The sequence below is a fragment of the Aphis gossypii genome, chromosome X (genome assembly GCF_020184175.1).
Source record: "Aphis gossypii isolate Hap1 chromosome X, ASM2018417v2, whole genome shotgun sequence".
In the NCBI taxonomy this organism is placed as follows: Eukaryota; Metazoa; Arthropoda; class Insecta; order Hemiptera; family Aphididae; genus Aphis; species Aphis gossypii.
In genome coordinates this window covers 54,464,840-54,487,028 of record NC_065533.1, presented here as the reverse complement: position 1 = coordinate 54,487,028, position 22,189 = coordinate 54,464,840, and the positions used below count along the sequence as shown (strand labels likewise).

The 22,189-nt window shown below is 23.3% G+C and overlaps 1 protein-coding gene across 4 annotated transcripts; it reads right to left on the bottom strand.

Moving 5' to 3' along the window:
- Positions 1-3,224: 3,224 nt before the first annotated feature.
- On the bottom strand, positions 3,225-17,787 carry LOC114127862 (EH domain-binding protein 1). 4 transcript variants are annotated; one of them, XM_027992202.2, is made up of 23 exons: positions 17,248-17,786; positions 14,001-14,137; positions 13,219-13,426; positions 11,946-12,127; positions 10,670-10,761; positions 10,475-10,579; positions 10,287-10,401; positions 9,475-9,544; positions 9,178-9,356; positions 8,697-8,872; positions 8,462-8,633; positions 8,238-8,388; positions 8,100-8,170; positions 7,975-8,035; positions 7,828-7,914; positions 6,800-6,907; positions 6,444-6,626; positions 6,248-6,355; positions 6,054-6,174; positions 5,882-5,981; positions 4,659-4,732; positions 4,486-4,600; positions 3,225-4,399 (listed from the first exon to the last, which is right to left on the bottom strand). In XM_027992202.2, exons 2-23 carry the CDS (start codon positions 14,102-14,104, stop codon positions 4,318-4,320), a joined length of 2,664 nt encoding a protein of 887 aa, XP_027848003.2. In that variant the 5' UTR covers positions 14,105-14,137; positions 17,248-17,786; the 3' UTR covers positions 3,225-4,317. The 4 variants fall into 4 exon arrangements, with proteins under 4 accessions (XP_027848003.2, XP_050062498.1, XP_027848004.2 ...); XM_050206541.1 differs by lacking the exon at positions 17,248-17,786 and adding an exon at positions 17,133-17,244; XM_027992203.2 differs by lacking the exon at positions 6,800-6,907 and having other exon boundaries at positions 17,248-17,787.
- Positions 17,788-22,189: the final 4,402 nt, after the last annotated feature.

Here is a 22,189-nt window from a genome sequence, read left to right as displayed (position 1 = left end):
ATTAATTTTTACGATGTATATAGAGATTTTAAAAGATAAATAACGTTCTATATTAACTGATCTCTACCTCGAAGACACTCTGCGCATTAGGTAGTTGTTCTTCAAGACTAAAATTCACAGTCTAAAAGTACCTTAAAGGTGCCAAATTTAAAAAAAAAAATAGTTTTTAACAAGAAATGTAATTTCTCTCATTAAACCTTTGAGTATAACATTGTATTATTAATAATTTATTATTATTATAAATTATATTATATTAAATAATTTACTCATACTGTACTTTTAACACAAAAATAAATACATTAATAATTATTCACTAATAGGTAGGTACAAGGTACTTAATGTTTTTTGTGGCCCTCGAAATTTTTTTTTTTTTTTTAACTATCTGGACTGCCATACAATTTAATTTCCGAACTTTGATTTAAATGATGCGTGGTTTGCGGTTATGTAGTTAACTACTTAAATCACACTATATTGTATAATTTAGAATTTTCTGCAATGACGGAAAAAACGTATACCTATACGTTTATTTAAGTGGTTATTCGCAGCGGTGTTGCCGGTGTTGGTGTATTGTTGTATATTTTACCTATTTGTATAAATAATAATTTTTGTTCAATTATTTGCTATTTATTCTCGAATTTAATTATGATTATAGCCAGCATAGGGATGAGAAGTTATAGGAATTGCATATGATATTATTTCATGTCTTCAATAACCTGTAGTTTACATAATACAGCGTTTAAACATAGAATGTAAAACGTGTACCTACGTGTACTTATTATTATTTACTAACTTATCGTATTATTCGATTATTACCGAATAGTATTTAATTGAAATATTTAATAGAACAAAATATAAAATATACTCATCTAGAAACTGGTGTTTTTATAATAAATTATCTGAGCATAACGCTCAATATAATAATATTTTTTTTCTTTCGCGACTATTAAAAATAAAATTTAGTTGATTCAAAATATTATGTTCAATGCAACAAATTTATTCACATTGATGTATTTATTTTTTTGGATGGTTGAAAAATTATTGTTTTCTACATATTTTGCAAATTTCACTTATAACTTATCATCCCTTATTATGAGTTATGAATTTAAAATTAATCATAATACGAATGTTATAACTTAATATTACATTTCATCGTTGGGCCTAAACTAGCTTAACCTAACCCTTGCGCGCGTTAGCTGCAATAGAATTTTGCTAAAGTGTTAAGTAGGTACTTAAGTTATAACTTATAAGTGTATTGACTTGAACCCCTGCGGGACATGCTTACGGCATAAATATTGATTTATTTTTGAAAATATTGCCAATTACAGACAATTACATCGTATTAATATTTTACAAAGAAATATACAAGTAGCAATTATGTCTTAATAATTGTACGATTAGCTTTTGAATCAATAATTTCGTTTGTTAAATTAATTTTATCGTTTGATCGCCTGTAGCAATCGCGTATTCCCGAAATCTTGTTCACTTATAGGTAATTCCTTAAAACAGGACTCATCCTGTTCAAGATGTTCAAAAGTAAGTTTTACAAATCTTGTAAAATTGTACAATTAGTTATTCGTACTTGAAATATATTGTATACAATATAATATATATAATACATATATGTATTAGTAAATGGTAGTTACTAGTTAGGTACCTTAATTTTTAATGAAAACTATTTTAATAGTTCTGATAATATCTATTTTTTTTTTAATCAGAAACTTATTTATATGCACCATTAATATTTAATTAATAACTATACATTTATATTATATTTTCATTTTTAAAACAATTTATATTCTTATACATTTTACAGGTTTATTACTACAATGAACAATGTATAATCGTAAATCAATGGTAGATGAACACAATATTGAATGTCTAATTATTATTTTCATTAAATCAATGCCTGCAGGAATACCCTAATTTGAATGAATTTGATTTGAAATGATTATTAAAAGCATTTTTAAAAAAAGCTGTCCATTGGTTTTAATATAGGTACCTTAAAGATATGTTTCAAAAAGTAAATCAATGAGAATGGTAAATATAAATTTCATAACTTGTTATATAATGAATCTTTTAACTGTGGTGATAAAAATATAAAATTACTGTGGATGATTTTTTTTTAACAGTTTTGTTATAAAAATATTAGAGTATTTGATGTTAAGTGACTATAAAATTAATAATACAATAAACTATAAAGTACTGTAGGTAGGTAGTTTTTATGCGTTTGCTAGATGTCTTAAATTTAAACTGGTGACAGTTAAACTTTAACATTGTTAACGCTCCTAATTATTCTTTTATCAAAATTCTATTATCTGGTTTTGATAACTATATAAGTAATATGAAAAAATAATTCATAAAATGTGTGTTTTAATTGAGGGAAATTTTTAAGAATAGGTACCTATCCTAAAAAATAGAAAGAGCAAAATAAAAACCTGATAAAATAAGTATCAACAATTTGAATAGTAGGTAGGTATTAGTTTCAAAATTGAATTCAGGGAAACTTAATTAAATCAAATATTAAGATTCTGGAAAAACTAAAAACATCATTATCATTTGAAACTAGTTGTACATTTTCTAGAAAATTAAAACTAAAAAAATTGAATTACACATTAACTATATTATTGAATTCTTGATATAACACCTATATCAATATTGTAAAACCAAGGAAGTACCTAATGAAACAATGTCTTTATGTAAGAAAATAAAACCAAATGCTTAGCTAAATTTATCTAACAAATGATGATACTTAATACAATAATGTTTTTGCATAATATTATTATTTATATTAATACTGTACTAATTTATTATATTATATTTATATATATATATTTTTATTATTTTATTAATTACAGACCTTTAATGCAATTCAAAAATATTTGTTATCAGGAAATTATAATATGTTTAATTTTATTTTTCAAAAGTTATAAAAATGTTAAGTAGAAAAATATAAGCTATGATTAGCAAACATACTTTTGATTACAAAGTATATTTATGTGTGATAAATTGTTAATAATCACACTTTACATTTTAGTATTTTACATTATTATATTATCAACTTGATAAATAATATAAGTATAGCAAATCTTAAGAAAAAAAATATTATTATATATTGACAAACCTTAATTGACTAAATTATAGTTATAATAAACCATATAAAATCTAAAAAATTGAATCAAATTAAAAAGGAATGAATAAAAATAGGAAAAAAATTTCTAATTAAATATATATTAATTTATCCAATATTCAATTTATTTTCTTCAAAACAATATTAGATTAAAATGATATTGAACACAACCCACTAAGACACATAGTTAGTGGGTTAGGTTAGGTTAGGACACATAGTTAGGAAGAAGAAATTACACACACATAAAATGCATTGAGTAAAATCAAATGAATGTTTTTGATCAATTAAAAAGTGTGAAGAGTACATTTTACCCAATATTATTAAATTAAAATAAAATAACTTTAATATGTGATTTGTCATCACTTTTAACAAATAGAAATTTTTTTTGAAATAAATTTGATCAAAATAAGGTTTTTAATGATTTTAGGAAACCATATTTAGACAAAGATGTTATATAATACACAGTTATTAAAACAAACATAGTATAATATTTATAAGTAATGGTAAAAAAAAAAAAGTTGTATTACAGAAAATCATGGATTGTTAGTAATTAAGTATAAAACAAAAATACATTATTGAGCAAACCTCATTCATCAAATTTGACTGAATAAATATTAAAACTAATCGACATTAAATGGCTATAATTTAAATCAAATCAAATAGGACTACTGACTAGATAATTTTAATAAACTTAAACTAAATTAATTAATTGAAAACAATAACAAAAAATTATACGAATAAATCATTTGATGTAAGTAGAATAATTCACATTTATGATTAAGATGTCAAAACATGCATAAACATATTATGAGTATATTCAATGTTTAAAAAATATTAAACAAGCAATATTTGTTTTTTTTTTTAACAAAAATATACTCAAATTAGATGTTTGCTAATAAATAAAAATATTCTAAATGTCACAAGAACACCATAAAAACTATTTTAAAACATCAAATAGAAATCGGTGCAGTTAAAATAAATCAATTAACAGTATTAAGTTATGTAAGTTATTATAAAGATAATAGTATACAGTATACTTAATAAAAACAATAAATACTTAACATAGGTAAATCAAAGATAAAAAAAAAACTAAAAGATTTTAAAGATATAAATAGCAAAGTATAACAATTTCCACAAGATACAAGATTTCACTGTTTAAAATATCTAATAATATTCGTATATAATATGTATTACTGTACAACACAGTTTTTATTTTGATGAATCAGACCAGATCTATTAAGATCCCTCACAATTTTATCATCTTCTTCAATTCTGAAAATGAGAAGACATTTTTTTTAATAATATTTTATTCATGTACTTTAATTATTTAATCTCTAAAAAAGACAAAAATTACTCACGCTCTTTCTTGAGAATCTAAATGATGTACTAACTCATCCCGTTTATTGACAATATTTACTAGTTCTGCTAACAATAAATTTTCACGACGTCTTTGCTCTTCTGTCTTTTGCCAATCTAGAAAAAAATTACCATTAAAATAACCATTTTTACTGAATCGTTAGTCAAATCATACCATCAATTGCAATTATACTTCGAAGTTCTCCTATAAGTAATTGGTATCTTCTTTCTAAATCATCTTCTTTTTCTCTATAAAATAAGTAATCATATAGTTCACTGTTTGGAAACTTGTTTAAAATTAATTCAATAACATAGCTATTAACAATCTAATTTATATAATTTATAATTTTAAAAGAAACCACTAATTAAGTGTAAGATAATGTAAAAAATTGTTATCTATTGGAAATCAATTTGATCACCATTTTTGTAATTTAATTTTTAAGATATACTATATCAGTTGTCATAATAAATATTATTATAAATAGTATCTAAGAATATATAAAATATTCATTGTATTTACACAATGACGTTAAAAATTTAAAATATTGATTGATATAACTTAAATTACAAATACACTTTTTTTTTTTAAATGCTGGTATAATTTATAGAAGGAAAATAAGTTATGATAATTTTATTTCAAAAAATCTTATTACATCACATAATTATGTTTCAATTTTCTAGGTGATATGAACATATTAGGAAGTTTTGAAATTGAATAAGAGAAATCAATCTCATCAAGAATTTTTGAACATTGCAGCCAATTAAACAGAATTCTTAATAATTTTTCTACTAAAAAGTGATAAAACAGTTGGAATTAGATTAATGTATTTAGCCAGAAGGGTCTTAATTTTAAACTGTAAAGGGGACAAATCCTTATACCTTTGAATTTTAATATTTAAAGTGAAAAAATATTGAATGACGAGTATTAATTTTATAATGTCATGTTTATAACTTATACTTAAGTAATAATAATGATTTTTGTATCAATTTTAATTTACTAAGAATGCAAATACTTTAACAATTCACAATCCGGAAATGTAAGTAAGAATTAGTTATTTAATACATTTTTTAGATAAATAATTTATTTGATTATTTTGATTGAATTTTATGTTAAAATATTATAGAACAAACAATTAATTCAAGACTAATGGCAACACATATTTGATATGCTTAATTAAAATTTTTAGTTAACTTTTTTAACTATAATTATTGTCTATCATAGGGTATCTTAATTTTTAAAAGAAATTGACTGCTTTTGACTCAAACATCTATCCAAATATTTTTTTTATAATAGTCATGATTATTGATTTGTATTTAAATAATATTATAAGACATAAAATCCTATGATAAATTAAACAGGTTAATCACTTTAGATTGATTTTATCCTGGACCACTTACAAAATGTTTAGCTGCATTTGACGACGCAATAATGCATTTTTCTTATTAACAAGTGTAAACCATTCTGTCATCAGAAATTCTTCCCGTTCTCGATCATTTCCTGTAAAGAATAAAAAACCATGTCAATCATCCAACAAATTTTTAAGTTCATAAATATGTTTTGTTTCTTTACCTGTATTCATAACTCTTCTTAGTTCTACTTCCAGTTCATCTGCTTGGCAGTCAATTTGTTTTTGTTCACGTTCTAAAGATTCCATTTCATTTTGAATGTAATTGATTTCATCTTTAAAGCTCTATTAGCATATAACAAGAAAAACCATTAAATATAAAACCAGTGTATAACAGTATTTGCTTTTTATATCTTACATCTTTTGATACAGAACTTGCATCCAATAAAGATGTGAAAGATTGTAGTTTTTGAGGGCTACTTGAGTCTAAAGCTAAAGTACTGCTATTTTTACTGGACTCATATGACTGTTCAAAATATATAAAAAGAATTATAAATTATAATGGTTAATATTCCTAATAGTTGAAATTATAAATCATAATGATTAAATTTTACCTTGTCAAGGTTAAACAAACTAGTTTGAGATCTATCTGAAACTGGAGATACTGAACTTCTAGCACTTCCATTGTTTAGACTTGTAATTGGAGATGATGAGTTTGAAGTGTTAATATTTTTACGAGCCTCAGCTATTAATTTTTTAGCGCGATCTCTTAGCTGCTGCTGCCTTTCTTCTTCATTCTGACAAAAAATAAATGATATACTATGTTAAATAGTTTAAAGCTTATATAATTGATAGTTAATACAATTTTAATTTATAAAACTATATACTTTTATATTTATTTAAAACTAAAAAGTTTTAAAGCATTCAAATATATGTGAGGGATAAAAAAAATGATGTTATTTACACCAACCTGATTAGGTATTTGAGGAACAGATCGTCTAGCAGCTTCTCGGCGAGCTTGTTCTACAAGCTGACGAGCTCTTTCTCTAAGCTCAATATGACGATTAGTTGTTATTTTCTACACACATACAAAAAAAAAAAAAAATCATGCAACTCAATCATATTAATAACAACTACAATTAATTATTAATTAACTCAATTAATCATCAATATAGGCATCTTAATACATTTTAAATTTTAAGTATTCTATAAACTATATTATTTAAAAAAAAGTAACACATTGTGAATATTAAGAAAGGAATTTTATTAATTTAAGCTCCTGAACACTGAACAAGAGTGCTGAAACTTACTTTTGGATAAAATGCTGTATTTTTAAAATGTTTAAGAAGAATTAACAGGGTTGTAAATTTAATGCATTTGCAAGTTTATTTTTCAACAGCACATAAGAAAATTGATTTGGCCAAAATTTGTTTTTTGTAATTCAAATACAAAATCTTATTTTGCATATTTCACGGATTAGGCCACATCAATGTATATTTTCATGATTTTTAAACACTCAATCTGAACTAAATTTACATTTATGTAATTGTTTAAAATATGACTCATATTAATAAAAATATTTTATTTTAAATCGGGTATAAATTAGTTATTATATCTAATTTTGCCAACTAATGACCAAGTCAACTATTATTGTATAAATATTAACCACATGTAACTATGTATAACCAAATATAATCATGGTGATTAGAGAAACTTTAAAAATGTTTTTGAATTAGTTATTCAAACTTAAATAATTAAATAAAAAAGAAACTAGATGTTTATGATATGTAAACAAATAACATTTAATTTTATATAAATAAATTTATATATTTAATAAAATGTGTTATTAAAGTACTATTTATTTTGAGGGGAAATCATATAGCAAAATAAATCAATAAAAAAAACATTATTAGACCTTTAAAATAAATGTTATTTAAAAAACAAAGGATGAAAAAATATAAAAATTGTTATTTAATATAATAATGTATATAAATATACCTGTTTAGAGGAACCATGGTTTTTATAGGTTTCTTGTAATGACTTTGGTTCACTAGTTCTGTCACCTGAACTTGAACTTTTTAAGCTCTAAATAAAAGGTAACCATATTAAAATTTAAATATTGTTATTTTAAATAAAACTTTATACCTCAATAGTTGATAGAGATCTTGTTAATTTTTTACTTCTTTCACTAGAATTTAGAGATAAGCTGAAATGTTAAATATAAAATTAGTTTGCTTATATTTTTAAAGAATAATTTAATATTATCATACTTGTCTTCATCAGAAGTTAAAGGATCAGTAAGTTGCCTCTTAGTTATCTGAGATGTTTTTGACGATTTCACCTGTTTAAATGTTTAAAATTTTCAAGTACATTATGGATTTAATTAAAAAAATATTGTTTAAACATACCTTAGGAAAAGATAATTTTTCTTTAGATGGAGATAATACTTTATCAAAAATACTTTTTGAACCATTTAAAATTTTATCTGTTATATTATCTTTTGTAGATGTTATTGAGGAATAACCATTATTCAGATCATCGACAATATTATCTTTTTTACTAAAAAGTATATAATAATAAATTGTTTGTATATTTGCAAATAAAAAAAATTTTTTTTTTCCAAAAATCTTACTTTATATTATTTTCAAGTGAATTTTGTTCTTTATCATTAGAATCATTTGTCCTAAAAATCTCTTTTTCAAATAACTTAAAAGATATATCTCTATCAGGATTATTGAATCGGCCAATCATATATGATGATTCATCTGCTGTTTTACCAATTTGCTGAACTTCTAACTCATGACCTAAAAAATTTTAAATAAGAATTAATTCATAATTATGTTTAAAAATCAACTATTAGTTTTTACCAGTAAAATGAGCTCTTAATTGATATAAATATGTCATAACAGCTAATTTATCAGGAATTGTTAGAACACCCATATCAGAAGGTTCAATAACACGGGATATACCCAACTGTTCTCCAGCATCAAAAGCAGCTTTACAGTTTCCTCTAATATCGTGTGGTTTTAGTGCATCAAATTCACTGAAATAATAACAAATACATGGTCATCTAAACATTTTTATAATAGGTAAATATACATTTAATAATAATAAGCTTGTTCTGTAGCTTAACAATACTATCAAAAAAATTAAAATTTATTGAGACAAATGTAACAATTAAAAGTGATTTTAAAGTTCATACTTTAAAAGCAGATAGAAATATTTTTTGATTATTTAATTCGCACTTTTTAAAAAAAAAAAAAATATTATGTAGAATTTTTAAAGTCTGTTGGCGTTGTTAAGCTTATACCATTTTAATGTTCATGAATTATTATTGTGTTATCTCACAGAATATCAGGACGGAAGTAATGAATTATAGCACAAAAAGCAAGGCCGTTTCTCCAAGAAGTTGTAAGATTGGTAACTTTTACTCCAGGATATCCTTTGGTAATATCTTTGCACCATTCAAGTAGATCTTGACCAGGTGTAGTAGTCTCAATACCTTTAGAAGAACTATCAGTATGAACCTGAAAAAAAATAATTATTACAAAATATAATATCATACTTCAAAACCGAGTCTGTGGTTCAAATACTTACAAATAATGTAATTGATTACATTAATATTTTAAAAATTATTTTACTTACATCTTTCAAGTTTAATGGTTTTAATGATGCTCGGGTGTTCTTCATGCCTTCTCCAGAACCAGGACTATTTCTTTAAAATATATAGAAAAATTAATTTTTATGCAATACAATTTTTAAGAATGTATGTAGTTTTAAAATTATTATAGGAAATTATAGTACCTGCTATAGAGTTTATTACATAGAGTACCTTACATGACAATTTTTCAATTAACACTCATCATTTCAAAATATATTTATGTTTTTGAAAATATTTTTCTTACATAATTACAGTAGAAATAAAACAATATTTTTTTTAAAGTTTTTAGTTTTTTAAACGATGACATAAATTTTAAATTCTTATTCTGAAGCAGAATTTTTTACACAGTTTTTCAATACATAAAAATCGAAGTTTAGACAAATAGTTTTTGAGTCATTAGAATTTAAAGTTTAGTTTAACCACACAAAATGTTAGTCTACTACTCCACTTATCCTATAGTACAATAATAATAAGTATCTAAATCAGTCAGGGTGCCGAAACTTTATTAATTGTGAAATAATTATTTTATTATGTTATTTATAGTATTAGTTATGCAATAATAATAAAGAATAAAAATATATAGTTAATTTTCAGTATAAAAATTTGTTTTATAAAATATAATATGTGTATATACTATATATACCTATGTCTCACTACTTTTGTTTATACTTATGCACTATTAAATAAAACCAAAGTAGTCTATAAAGTGCTTCCAGATTTTAGAAAATGACTACGGGTGCCCTAAGTAAAAAAAGTTGGGAACCTATGATCTAAATAATGTAAAAAATTTTCTTACGTGTAAGAAAGATTATTATATGTAGAATTATTTTCAGAATTTGAATTATCGTTGATTGATAAGTTAAAATGTTTGTTATTCTCTGATAAATCTCCTTGCTGTGAAGAATCATTTCCTAGTAAGAGAAAAAAATAAAATAGTTAACTTGTATATTAAAATTTAAAATACCATCAAAAGAGACAACTTACCAACAGAACTATCAATAATTTCCGGATCACTTAAACTATTTGTTAAAAGTTCAATTTTGTTAGTCATAAATGATACATTGTTCATATCTTGTTTGAATGAAGAATCTAGAAAAACATTAAAATAAAAAGCATAAATAAATATATCTTTATATATATATACAAAAAACACCAAAAAATAACTAAATAATAAATTACCTTCAATATCTTCTTCGTCAAAATCTTCAAGGGGGGCAATATCACTATTATTTGTACTCAGAAGACTAGCCATACTCATCATATCTTCATCCCTTAAAAAAAAAACACAAAACTAAGTATCTACAATGCACGCAATTGAAAACATATTAGATTTACTATCTAATTCAAAGTTACAGTTAAAACTAATGTAAATTATTATATAATCAAATTTAAGACTTAACCAAATTCATTAAATAACTTTAGATGGTTAACTTAAACCATCTAAAGTTAGTTTAGCTGATTCTATGAAAACTAAAATGCAGAAAAAATTAATATTCAACTGGCTCCCAATAATATTGGTTGTCAAATTTGAAATGAATTTCATAAAGTTTTTGAAAAAAATATGGATTATAATAAAATACAAATAGTTTAAAAAATATTAGAAGATACACTAAACAATCTATCTAGTTTATCAAATGATATGAACATCATCAATGTTATTTTAACATCGATCATATTTTAAATTCATCACTTCACAAACATTGAGGTAGAGAGAAGTTTTTCAATTAACAAAACACTTCTATCAGATAATTGTCATTCATTTTTAGTTTGAAAACACCTTAAATTAGAATGCTGTTTTTATTACAGATGAAATTATTTTTTAAACTTTACATTAAGAAGTGTATGCTAATATTTTTTTTTCAAGTGCCTATTTATAAATATTATGTATACCTATATAAAAAAAATTTATTAGAGTATATAATATATAGTTTTACTTTGTTAATTTTTAACTAATTTGTATCAAAACAATGTTTATTAATTTTTACAGCAAAATAAACAATTTTAGTATTGTTTTTTTCATATTATTTTATGATTTTTTTTTTTTAATTAATTTTTTTAATATTTTAAAATCATTAAGTTCCAGGTTCTAATTATAAATAATAAATTATTATTAAAAATAAATTTTAGATGCTACACAAATAAAACAATAATCTTATAACTTGTAGGTTGCAATAATAAGGTTTACTCTTATGGAAATATTTTAGGAGAATACAATTAGTGTAAATAATAAAAAAGCAATATAAAAAAATGTTTGTATCCAAAACAATGGTAATTTTAAAGATAGCGGTGGAGTCATATCTAAATAATTTTGGATAAGTCAGCTCAAAGTAAGATAATAAATACATTTTAAGAGGCAATAACAATTCTTAGGAGATTAGTTACAACAGAAGCAAAATTAAAGGAAGTTAAAAATTTCATTAAATCTAATATATTGTTATTATTGTAAATAACTTACGTAGCTTTTCCTTCTCTCAAAAATACACTTGTTATGGTCATTTCAAGAGATGCAGAAGTTATTTTTTTTGAAGTAGGTTTAAATACCAATGTTATTTGGTTTTGTGTAGAATCTACACTAGCATATTTTCTCATATTTAGCATGGCAACTGCTATTTGTCGATGTTTTCCTAAATTACTCACCTAAAAATAAAAATACATTATAAGTATTATTGTACGTAATTTTTTGAACAAGATAAAAACAATACAAAAGCAAAAAATAATAATATTGTCAATATATTATATACATATTTGAAACAGTATTTGGAAAAAAATGTGATGATAATCAATGTAATAATCATTTTCAAATTACATTGACACATTGTATGGCAGTTTGATTTGTACAACAGATTAAAACAAGTATTATTAGTAAACAAATGAACAACCATCTCAATTCATTTTTTTAAGAACTTAAGACATATTCCCTTTTTAATAAAAAGTAAATATAATAAGAATGTTTACATTTTATGCTTATTTAACGTTGGCTACCATGAGGGTGCTCAGATTCTCTCATCGTTCCCGCTTTAGTGTACCATGGCAATTTTTAAATACCACAGATAGATAGAGTATATTAATGACGATTTAACGCTATTTAGTACAATTTTATAAAGTAGATGGCGTAAATGTTAGGTATTAACACAAGATATAGCAAGAGAACCCGGGTGCCCTCACGATACACAACGATAGACCTAGTGAGAAAACTCGAGTACCCTCATGGTACAAAAGGACAGTTTTTAAAAATTAGGCTTGGTAGTCAACGTGTTAAACCAAAACAAATTTTATTATGAATTGTATTATCTGAAAGTTGATAAGAAGCACAGTTTTTAATACTCAATGATGAAATAATCAAGCAAGCTTAAAATGATTTTAATATGCATTATTGTAGATTCAAACCAGTCCACGGGTAACATCACTCGAGATAAGCAATTGTTTTGGAATAAAAACCACCTCATTCCTAAATGGCATAAATTACAAGAGCCCAAATAAAATATTCTATTGAACTAGATTTTAAATTCTAATATCAGTCAAATGGAAAAAAAAAACTTCTTAATGAAACATAGTTATTATTTTTTATGAAATAATTGTTTATTGATACTCAACTATTGTACTAAATCTATAAGTTATAAGTTGAAAAACAATTAAGTATCATAAATCAAAAATATTTAAAATATTTAAATAAATCTTGCTTTAAATATAACAGTATAGCTGAAAATACCTTGTTCTTTATTACTTACATCTTCAATAGCAAAAGTCCATTCTTTGTCTTCGTGCTCATTACTCCGAGGGTCTTTGAATAATGTTACGGACAGCTGTTTATTTTCTGGAACTGGCCAAATTACTACTCCTCTTAGTGGGTCTCTCATTGTAGGTTCCCATGGTAATGCTTCACTGACAAAACGACGACTTCTACGACTTAGCACAACAACCAATTTGTTTGGAGTCCTAAAATAATATAAAAATAAATAAATTCAAAATACAGTGGAACCTTGATAACTCAAATCAATTGGGGACGAAAAAAAAATTCAAGTTATCAAAAATTCGACTTATATAAAATATATATTGTAAGGCAGGGGTCAAGTATTCCAACAAGTTAACAAAAATTTGATTTATAGAGGTTCGAGTAATAGAGGTTCCACTGTATATAATGTTATAAATCGTAAAAAATTAATAATTTAGAATCATATTAAACATTTCAAAACATTGTTAAATAAGATTTAGAAAATAAATTTATATAATATTTTAGTATTTTTTAAATAAAATAGCATTTTTTAATAAGCTCTAAGGTAATATTTTAAAGCTTCAATTTATAATAGAATAATAACATTTATTAAATCAACCTGTTAAGTGTAATACAAATAAATTAACTTTAATTTAAATGTATTATACCTACTACTTAAACATGATTTGTTATACTTGATACTTTAACTTAATAAATAATTTATAAATAATGTATAACTTAAAAAATGTAGGTATGTAATAAAATATTAAAATCTGCTATACAAAAAAAATAGCTTACCATTTAGAAGTAGTTTCACATATTATTTGATGATATGATAGTGTAAATTGAAATTTTGTTGCTCTTTTATTCACTCTTTGAAGCCGTTTCCACACTGAAGCCATGTTTATTGACACATTGGATATTTTTCTTTTTAACTTGAATTTCATCATTATTAAAAAATAAAAAAAGTTTTATAAAAATTATTTTTTTAAAATAAAATATTAAAAGGCACAAATTATTCAAATAAAATTTGATAAGCGAGCATTACTGTTGCCTAGGTGTTAGTGACACGAATGTACTATCAAAACTAAAAATGTATAATAAATAATAAAATAATTATGAACCAAACTAATATTATCTCAAATGACCTTTGACCACTAATAAATTATACATTCTTTATCTGAATTTCTGTTTTCCTCTTTATTATAGATAAACATTTATTTAGAATTATTCTTTTAATTAATATTTATATAAAATGCTTTTTTATTTGTTTATATTTATTATTTTATTATTATTATTATTATTGGGCTTAATAAAATTTTGGTAAGTTACTTTTAAAACTTGTTTTAGTAAATAATCAATGAAATATGTTGAGATTGATATACATACATACATATAATACATATAGAATATAGATATATAATTATTATATATATTTATAAATTAAAATATATATTAAATAATTAAATAATGAAAAATTGGTCTGTGTAAAATACCAATTAATGTTTTGATTGTTATAGTTTAATTACTATTTATATAAACTAAATAGATTAATTAGAAACACTAATTTTGATAATTAATTACATTAAAAAAATAAATACTTTTGATTTTAATACCTATTTTTAAAGTTAAAAGCTTCTTTTTTTTTTTTTTTTGTTATTAAATAAATAAATAATATACATTTACAGTACATTATTCTTAAAATACTTAAAATATAAACATATTTAAATAAATTATATTAAATGTATCAAAGTTGTTGACAATTGTGTATATATTTATAACACATTATTACAATTTTAGTATAACTATTGAAATAACTTTAACAAGGATTGAAAGAACATTTACATTAATGTTAAATTCTCAGTTTGATAAATATTCATATATTATAACTTCTATAAAATTAATATTCAAAACGGTGTAAAAATAAAAATATTCATACGTGACTTAAAGAGGTTAATCAATTTGAAATATTCATATAAACTGAAATAGGTAATCATGTAAGATATGATTAACACACAAAACTATAATAATAAGTTTAGTTTCTAACTTAGTTTTAGTAAAATAAACAATAACTTCCTATACAATTACTATAGTAATTTTTAATCTTTGATCTAATCAAAAATAAAGTTCTATTTAGATAAGTTAATTACTATTATTTACTAATATATTAAGTAATTAATTTTAAAATATTAAACATTTAAGTACTCAATTTAATTATTATTAATTTACTACATCTTACATATCTTTGTATAATATTGAATCATATAAAATACTATTTGAAACAATTTCTATAAATAATTAAAAATTAAAATGTACCTGTATTGTAAAAAATAAATAATATTTAAAATTATGTTTAACATTCTCAGATTTGTAAAGTACAACAATATATTCTGACATGTTGGCAATCTACCAATATAATAATCATAAATGAAATACACATACATGTGAACAAAATAACAATAATAATTTGGCAATAACTTGACATATTCATTTATAAATAGCTGTTCTGGATGCACATTTAAATCTTAAAGTTATAGATAATTTATAATTTATATATTTTATTCCAAATTAATTTGTTTTCATACAATGATTGAAATATATTAAAATATAAATGCACTAAGAAATAAGATAGTTAAGGCCTAAGTGACTACTTTAATAATACTTAATAAGCATAATTTACTAATTGTTTTATTAATAATGCAAATATTTATGAGTATATAAGACATAGACATGAATTCAATCAAAACTCAAAAGGCATTTTTAGAAACATAATTTTGTATGCTAAGGTTATAACCTTAAAACAAAACATTAATAAGTAAATGTAAAAAAGCTTATATATGAATATATAAGTACTAAGGCTGGCCCACCTTTTAGATCAATATTAGTATGAATAATATTTATACAATTGATAAATTAATAACTTTGTGTTTCACCATCTACATTAAATACCAGAGAATTTACACTCTAAATTAAATACATAGGTATTTACATTGAGCTATCTTATTGACCTCTTAATAAAAAATCTAATTAGGTAACATTTTTTTATTAAATACGTATAACACAAAAAGTAATGATATTATATACTAAAAAAAAATACGTATATTTAATTTATCAATCACTTATCCACAGTTAAAATCATAGGTATTGGTATTCACAAATCTTATCAGTAGGGATTGGATTTTAGTAGGTATAAAAATAAAAATACCCATTTAATAAAGCAAAAAAAAATGTATAAAGTAAATATAAAATAAACTATTAATTAATTATTATATCAAAGAAAATACTAAATAATATTTTAAAAGTAGGTATATTTTATACTGGTAAAATTAACTTCAATTTAATATTTAATCAATAATAATAATAATAATAAAAACAATAAATTATAATTTTTATAATTTCAAAGCCATTAATTTCGGTATCAATCATTGGTAATATTCCGTTTAACTAATTGTATTGAATAATACTAGATAGGTAAATTTCACTTTGATATAGTTCAATAATATTTACTTCATAATTCATTATATAAAATGTAAAAAGTTAAATTTAAGGTGAGTATTTAAGTGTATTGTATTTCTTGTAACATACATCTCCATTATTATTTTAATACTGATTTCAAAGAAGTACAAACACATACATTTAAATAAGTGACGAATATGTTTAAAAAAATATGTCTTTTGTTGTTAATTTCAAACTAATCTAAGCTAGGCTATTTTTTCTTATTTAAGTTTAAGCATAAAAAATAGGTATTGATTAATTATTTTAAATTGAAAATTGTACTAAAATTATACTATGATATTATACATAGAAGTATTAATTTCAGTACTTATATTTTGTATTAAAGGTCTGAGTAAGTATTTTAAATAGTGAAAACGATATTTTATTAAGCTAAAAATTATTCTCAAATGTTGATAACAGTAAGTAGGTACTTACAACCTGCCTATATTTAATGGACAGCAATTGAATTGCAATGATATGATGTTTTATTACCTATATGCGCCAACCTAATAAAAATTGTCAACAGTTTAACAAAAAGTGTGCGACTTACTCGATAGATATGATTTAATTGGTCTGTCTCTTGAGTTCTTTTGATTGTTTACCAGTCAGTTACAAGCCATATGATAAATTCAGCATCTCATCGATTTATTATGTACACACCCATTGCTATCATCGCATTTTAATCACGATACGATTTTTTTTTCACGGCAGAACTACGGAAAGGACGCTAAACAGCGTTATTATAAATTATTCATTTTTCTTCGAGGTGACCTATGAGTATTGACAACTGAGGAATAGGTAATTTCGATTTTCGTAGGAAAATCACAGACACTGATAACGATACGAATTGATTAGCAAAACGAAAGGGGACTAGAGCCAACTGATCTACCGAGGGCCAATAGAGTCGCGACAGTTGTCTCTACCGTCAATTACTGCTCCCCCTAAGGCCCGATTAGTCATTACTTCATATTAGCCGTGATGCATAGTCGTTTCAAGGGTACCCACAACTTACTGTAAACTATACACCTTCAGTAAGTAGTATATTATATTGAAGTCTACGCGGTAAACAGTCGTCGTACTGCGTTACCTGCCGCACCTAAAACTGATGATTATTTAAATAATTTTTTTACTCAATGCTCAATTACTACCTACCTACTCGACACACGACGATATGACGAAACGAGGTCGCACTGTCCCGCCAATATCTTATTAAAACTCACAAATTTAAGTACTTACTGTAAAGAGTTATTTGTTTAGGAGGTGGCACGGGTATCTTGGAAGTATACGTTTTCGAGGCCTGTGAATAGGACGTATAAGCTGAGCTTTAAGGGCAATCTGTATCTTAAAATGTTATCAATCGATAGTTTATATACCTTATGGTACTTTTCAGTTTTCACAGATGAACCTACATAAAAACATCTGTGGTACTTTAGTATGAAAATCATTAATAATTTTATTATTATACCAATTATTTGAAATTGGTACCTATCTATAGGCCGTTGGAACCAAAGTAATTTACAGTTATACCTACTCTTAAACTTTCATATAATTTTCGTTTCAGTTAATTATTGTTAAAAATTTAAACTATAATTTATTTCATATTTTAAATACATACAACATATCTACATAACTACAGGTAGGTACATTACTTTATATACTAAAATATAATAATGTTGCGTTTAATTGTTATGTTTTGACTTTGAACATTCACATTTTCGTATTTGTATTTTACTTTATAGTTTATACTTAACGAGTATACTGAGTGACCGAAAAATAAAATCATCGTGTTATTTGTACTTAGCAAAACATTTTTTCAGCTCCTGCTCTCCGTAAAATAATTCGTAATCTAAATTTATCGAAATGATTTATCCACATTCCACGCTTAGGAGAAATATTATCAAAAATTAATCATATAATTATATCTATATTAAATTATAAATTATTTAATTAGCCTAATTAGTTATTAGTTAGACATCCTATATAACATGAAAAATAGTTTTAGGATATTAACACTTTGTCATATACTTATTTTAAAATGTTTCATTAGGATTTAGATATTGTTGTAAATAAGATTAAATTGAAACGAACGTTTAATGTAGGTACTTAAAAGATTATTCAGGCCACAAACTGAAAGTCTTCATATTTATTTATAAAAAATTAATATCTAAGCATTCTAAGCAATATGTTAATGTATATACATTATTATAGTAGGTACCTACACTTTTAATTATAAAATAATGTCTAGTGCAGAAACTATTGCCTTTGCGTGATTGCGATTTATAGATTACTGAGTTTAGAATGTTATATACTTACATAGTATCTATATTATAATTAACACACTAATGAGTAACAGAAAACTGCTTATTTCAGTTCTAACTATTAATCATTACCTATATATAAATAGTAATTGGTATTTGGCAATAGAGCTGATATAGTGATGTATTATACAATTTTTCGGTTTGCAAATTTTTATGTATTTAACGTTGGATTTTGTAACATTGCGTTGGTCTATACTATTGTAGACTTTATAAAATATACATTTACGTCTTACATGAGTTATGACTCATGACTATACATAAATATTTAACAACTAACGATTTGTTCGATGGTAGAATTTTTTAAACAATGTATAGACAAATAGCTTACTCGTCACATGTAGATTGTATGCACAGTACACATTAAAAATGTAATCGCAACGTAAATATGATATCGAAATATCAAAAAGATAAATAATATAAAAAAAAAAGTGATAAGCAAGATAATTATAACATTTGCAGCGTGTATTTACATAAACATAATCCATTATTATTATTATTATATCGTGAGACAAGTATTATTAATTGATTAAGTTATAAGTAGTATTCAATTGTGCCTTAGTGCCTTATTAATAATGAATATATTTTATTAAATATATATATATATATATATATATATTAATATTTCTTTTATTAATTATTTTTACTATTTACTCAAGCTATTTTCATGCGTAGTATAATAATTTATCATAATGTTATGTGTATAACATACTGTACTATATTAATTATACTTACATAAGTACATAACCACACATTACAATGTCATATAACTGTGATTATACGAAATACGAATAGGTAGATATTATTGTATACCTATAGGTTTAGTGGTATACGTTTTACCTAACGCAAGTTTATTTTACACTAGTAACTCAAAGTACAAAGGTAATGAAAGAATTTTAAATCATAGGTACATTTAGGTAATTTCAAAAATGTATTAAAGATTATGTACTCAGTAGGTACTCGTGCTTATTGTTATACTACTAAGGTGTAAATATTATGTGTATAACGACATAATTATAAATCATAGAGTAGATCCCACAGAATGATAGTGTCTATGCTAGATTTTATAATAATTACAGATCAATATTTTATGTAGGTCGTAGGCACATGTTGTTAACTATATGCGGAAGGTAGTTTCGCCGATGTTAAGTGGGTTTTGGTAGTGCTTTTTTTTTGAAAATGATCGAATCATCAGTTTTGATTTATCAATTCAATATACTTTATTAAAACTATACGCACTTTTAATATTTAATAAATTTATTAATGTAATTTTATTGAAATAAATTTAATTTATCAAAGTCAAATACATGCTGCCTCCTTACGTAAGGTGACTATTCTAGGGAATATAGAATAGTTCTTATTTAAAAAAAAAATGAGTGACAACCATAATCGAACTTTTTTTTTATTTGAAGAAAATGATAGCTAGCGGAAACGAACAGGTCCCAGACTATTTACATTCATATTAAATATTTACTATTCACTACAGTTTCACACATTCCACTCAATAAAATAGGTATGCAGAAGTCAAAGTACTGAACAGATAAATAATGTTGTGATGACTGATGATTATTTAGAATTTCATTGTTTCTTAATAAATTTAATGTTTGTATTAGAATACAATATATTCGAATACTATTTGAATTTGATAGGTTTATTATAAAATGTTATTAATTATGCATTCATCATATGGGTTCTAGGTTATTTTAATTAATTCAATTATAATTCCCATTTTAACAACTTTCGATATTTTGTCAATTTTCCATAGATTAAATTACTTAAAATAAAAATTCCTGGGATAATGCAGGCATCTGAAAGAAGCTAGCTAACATTTTTAGACAGACCTATCACCTATGTATGCATAATGCATATACAAGTATACAATGGATTAAGCATAGAAGAAATAAATATGTTAGGTATTTTTTATATGTTGTAAAGGAGGCGTATGTCCCCAATTTGCCATTATATTCATAAATATACGGCTGTATTAATTAATTAGGTATGATCATTTATGAACTTATAGAGTGATAGAGATATTAAGAATATTCTGAAATATTTTTTATAATTTATAATTTTTTAATAATTCAAAAACAAATAACATAAAGTTCCTCATAAATAGATTTTTATTATAGTTACCTATTTAAAATAATAATAAAAATACGTTATATTCGTAGATAAAATTTTTTTAAAAGACATTTAAAATTCAAATTTAGACAAATTTAAATAAAATAAAAATATTAATTGTTGTTTTTTAAATTTTAAATATTATTCGTGGAGACTTGAAATTTTTATGTGTATATATATATATATTACTATATGTAATGGCATTTAAAAATATTTAAATTAGATAATTTAAAGCTATTATTTCCATACAATTCTATCAACTTATTCACACTGTAGATTTTAAGGTAAGGCGGTAATAACTCGACATAAATATTAAATAATAATAATATAATTTGATATAATCATCATATAAACATATTATATTTATTATATTGATAAAGTGGTATACTTCTATAAATTGTATTAAATATTAATAGCAAAATAAATGCAGTATTTTCGGTAAAAATTAAATCAACTTACCTACCATAATACTATCTATATTAGTAAAATAAATTATTTTATTAGCAATATAAAAATGGATAAAAGTAGGTAACCGCTTTGTCGTGTAATAGCCAATATGTATGAGTGTTCTTAATAATGAAGTAAGTCACTAATAAATGTGCTAAATTTGAATTCACTAATAAACCATTGTTTAATTTGCATATGAAAGACAATTCTTAGTGAGGAACGACTGTTATCCTATGTTTTTAAATAGTATATTTTTAATTGTATAATATATAGGTATAAATGTTTATGTATTAAAACAATTTAATTCATTATTAAAGTAATAATGTCATTTGAATTAATTTTTGCCAAAAATATTAAATTTGAAAACATCGTTGTGTTTAAAATAATATAATAATATAAGTTAAAAGTTTCTACTACTCACGACTAATACTTTTGAATTTCATCGAGATACCTTACAAAAATTGTTATTCTTCATACATCTAGTTTCTTTCAATTAGAGTTTAAAATATCTACAAATAAAATAAATTAATATATTTTTCAAAATGTTTTGTTATCACTTATTATCAGTATGAACTACTTATGAGGAACATTGAGTTAAATTTTCAAATC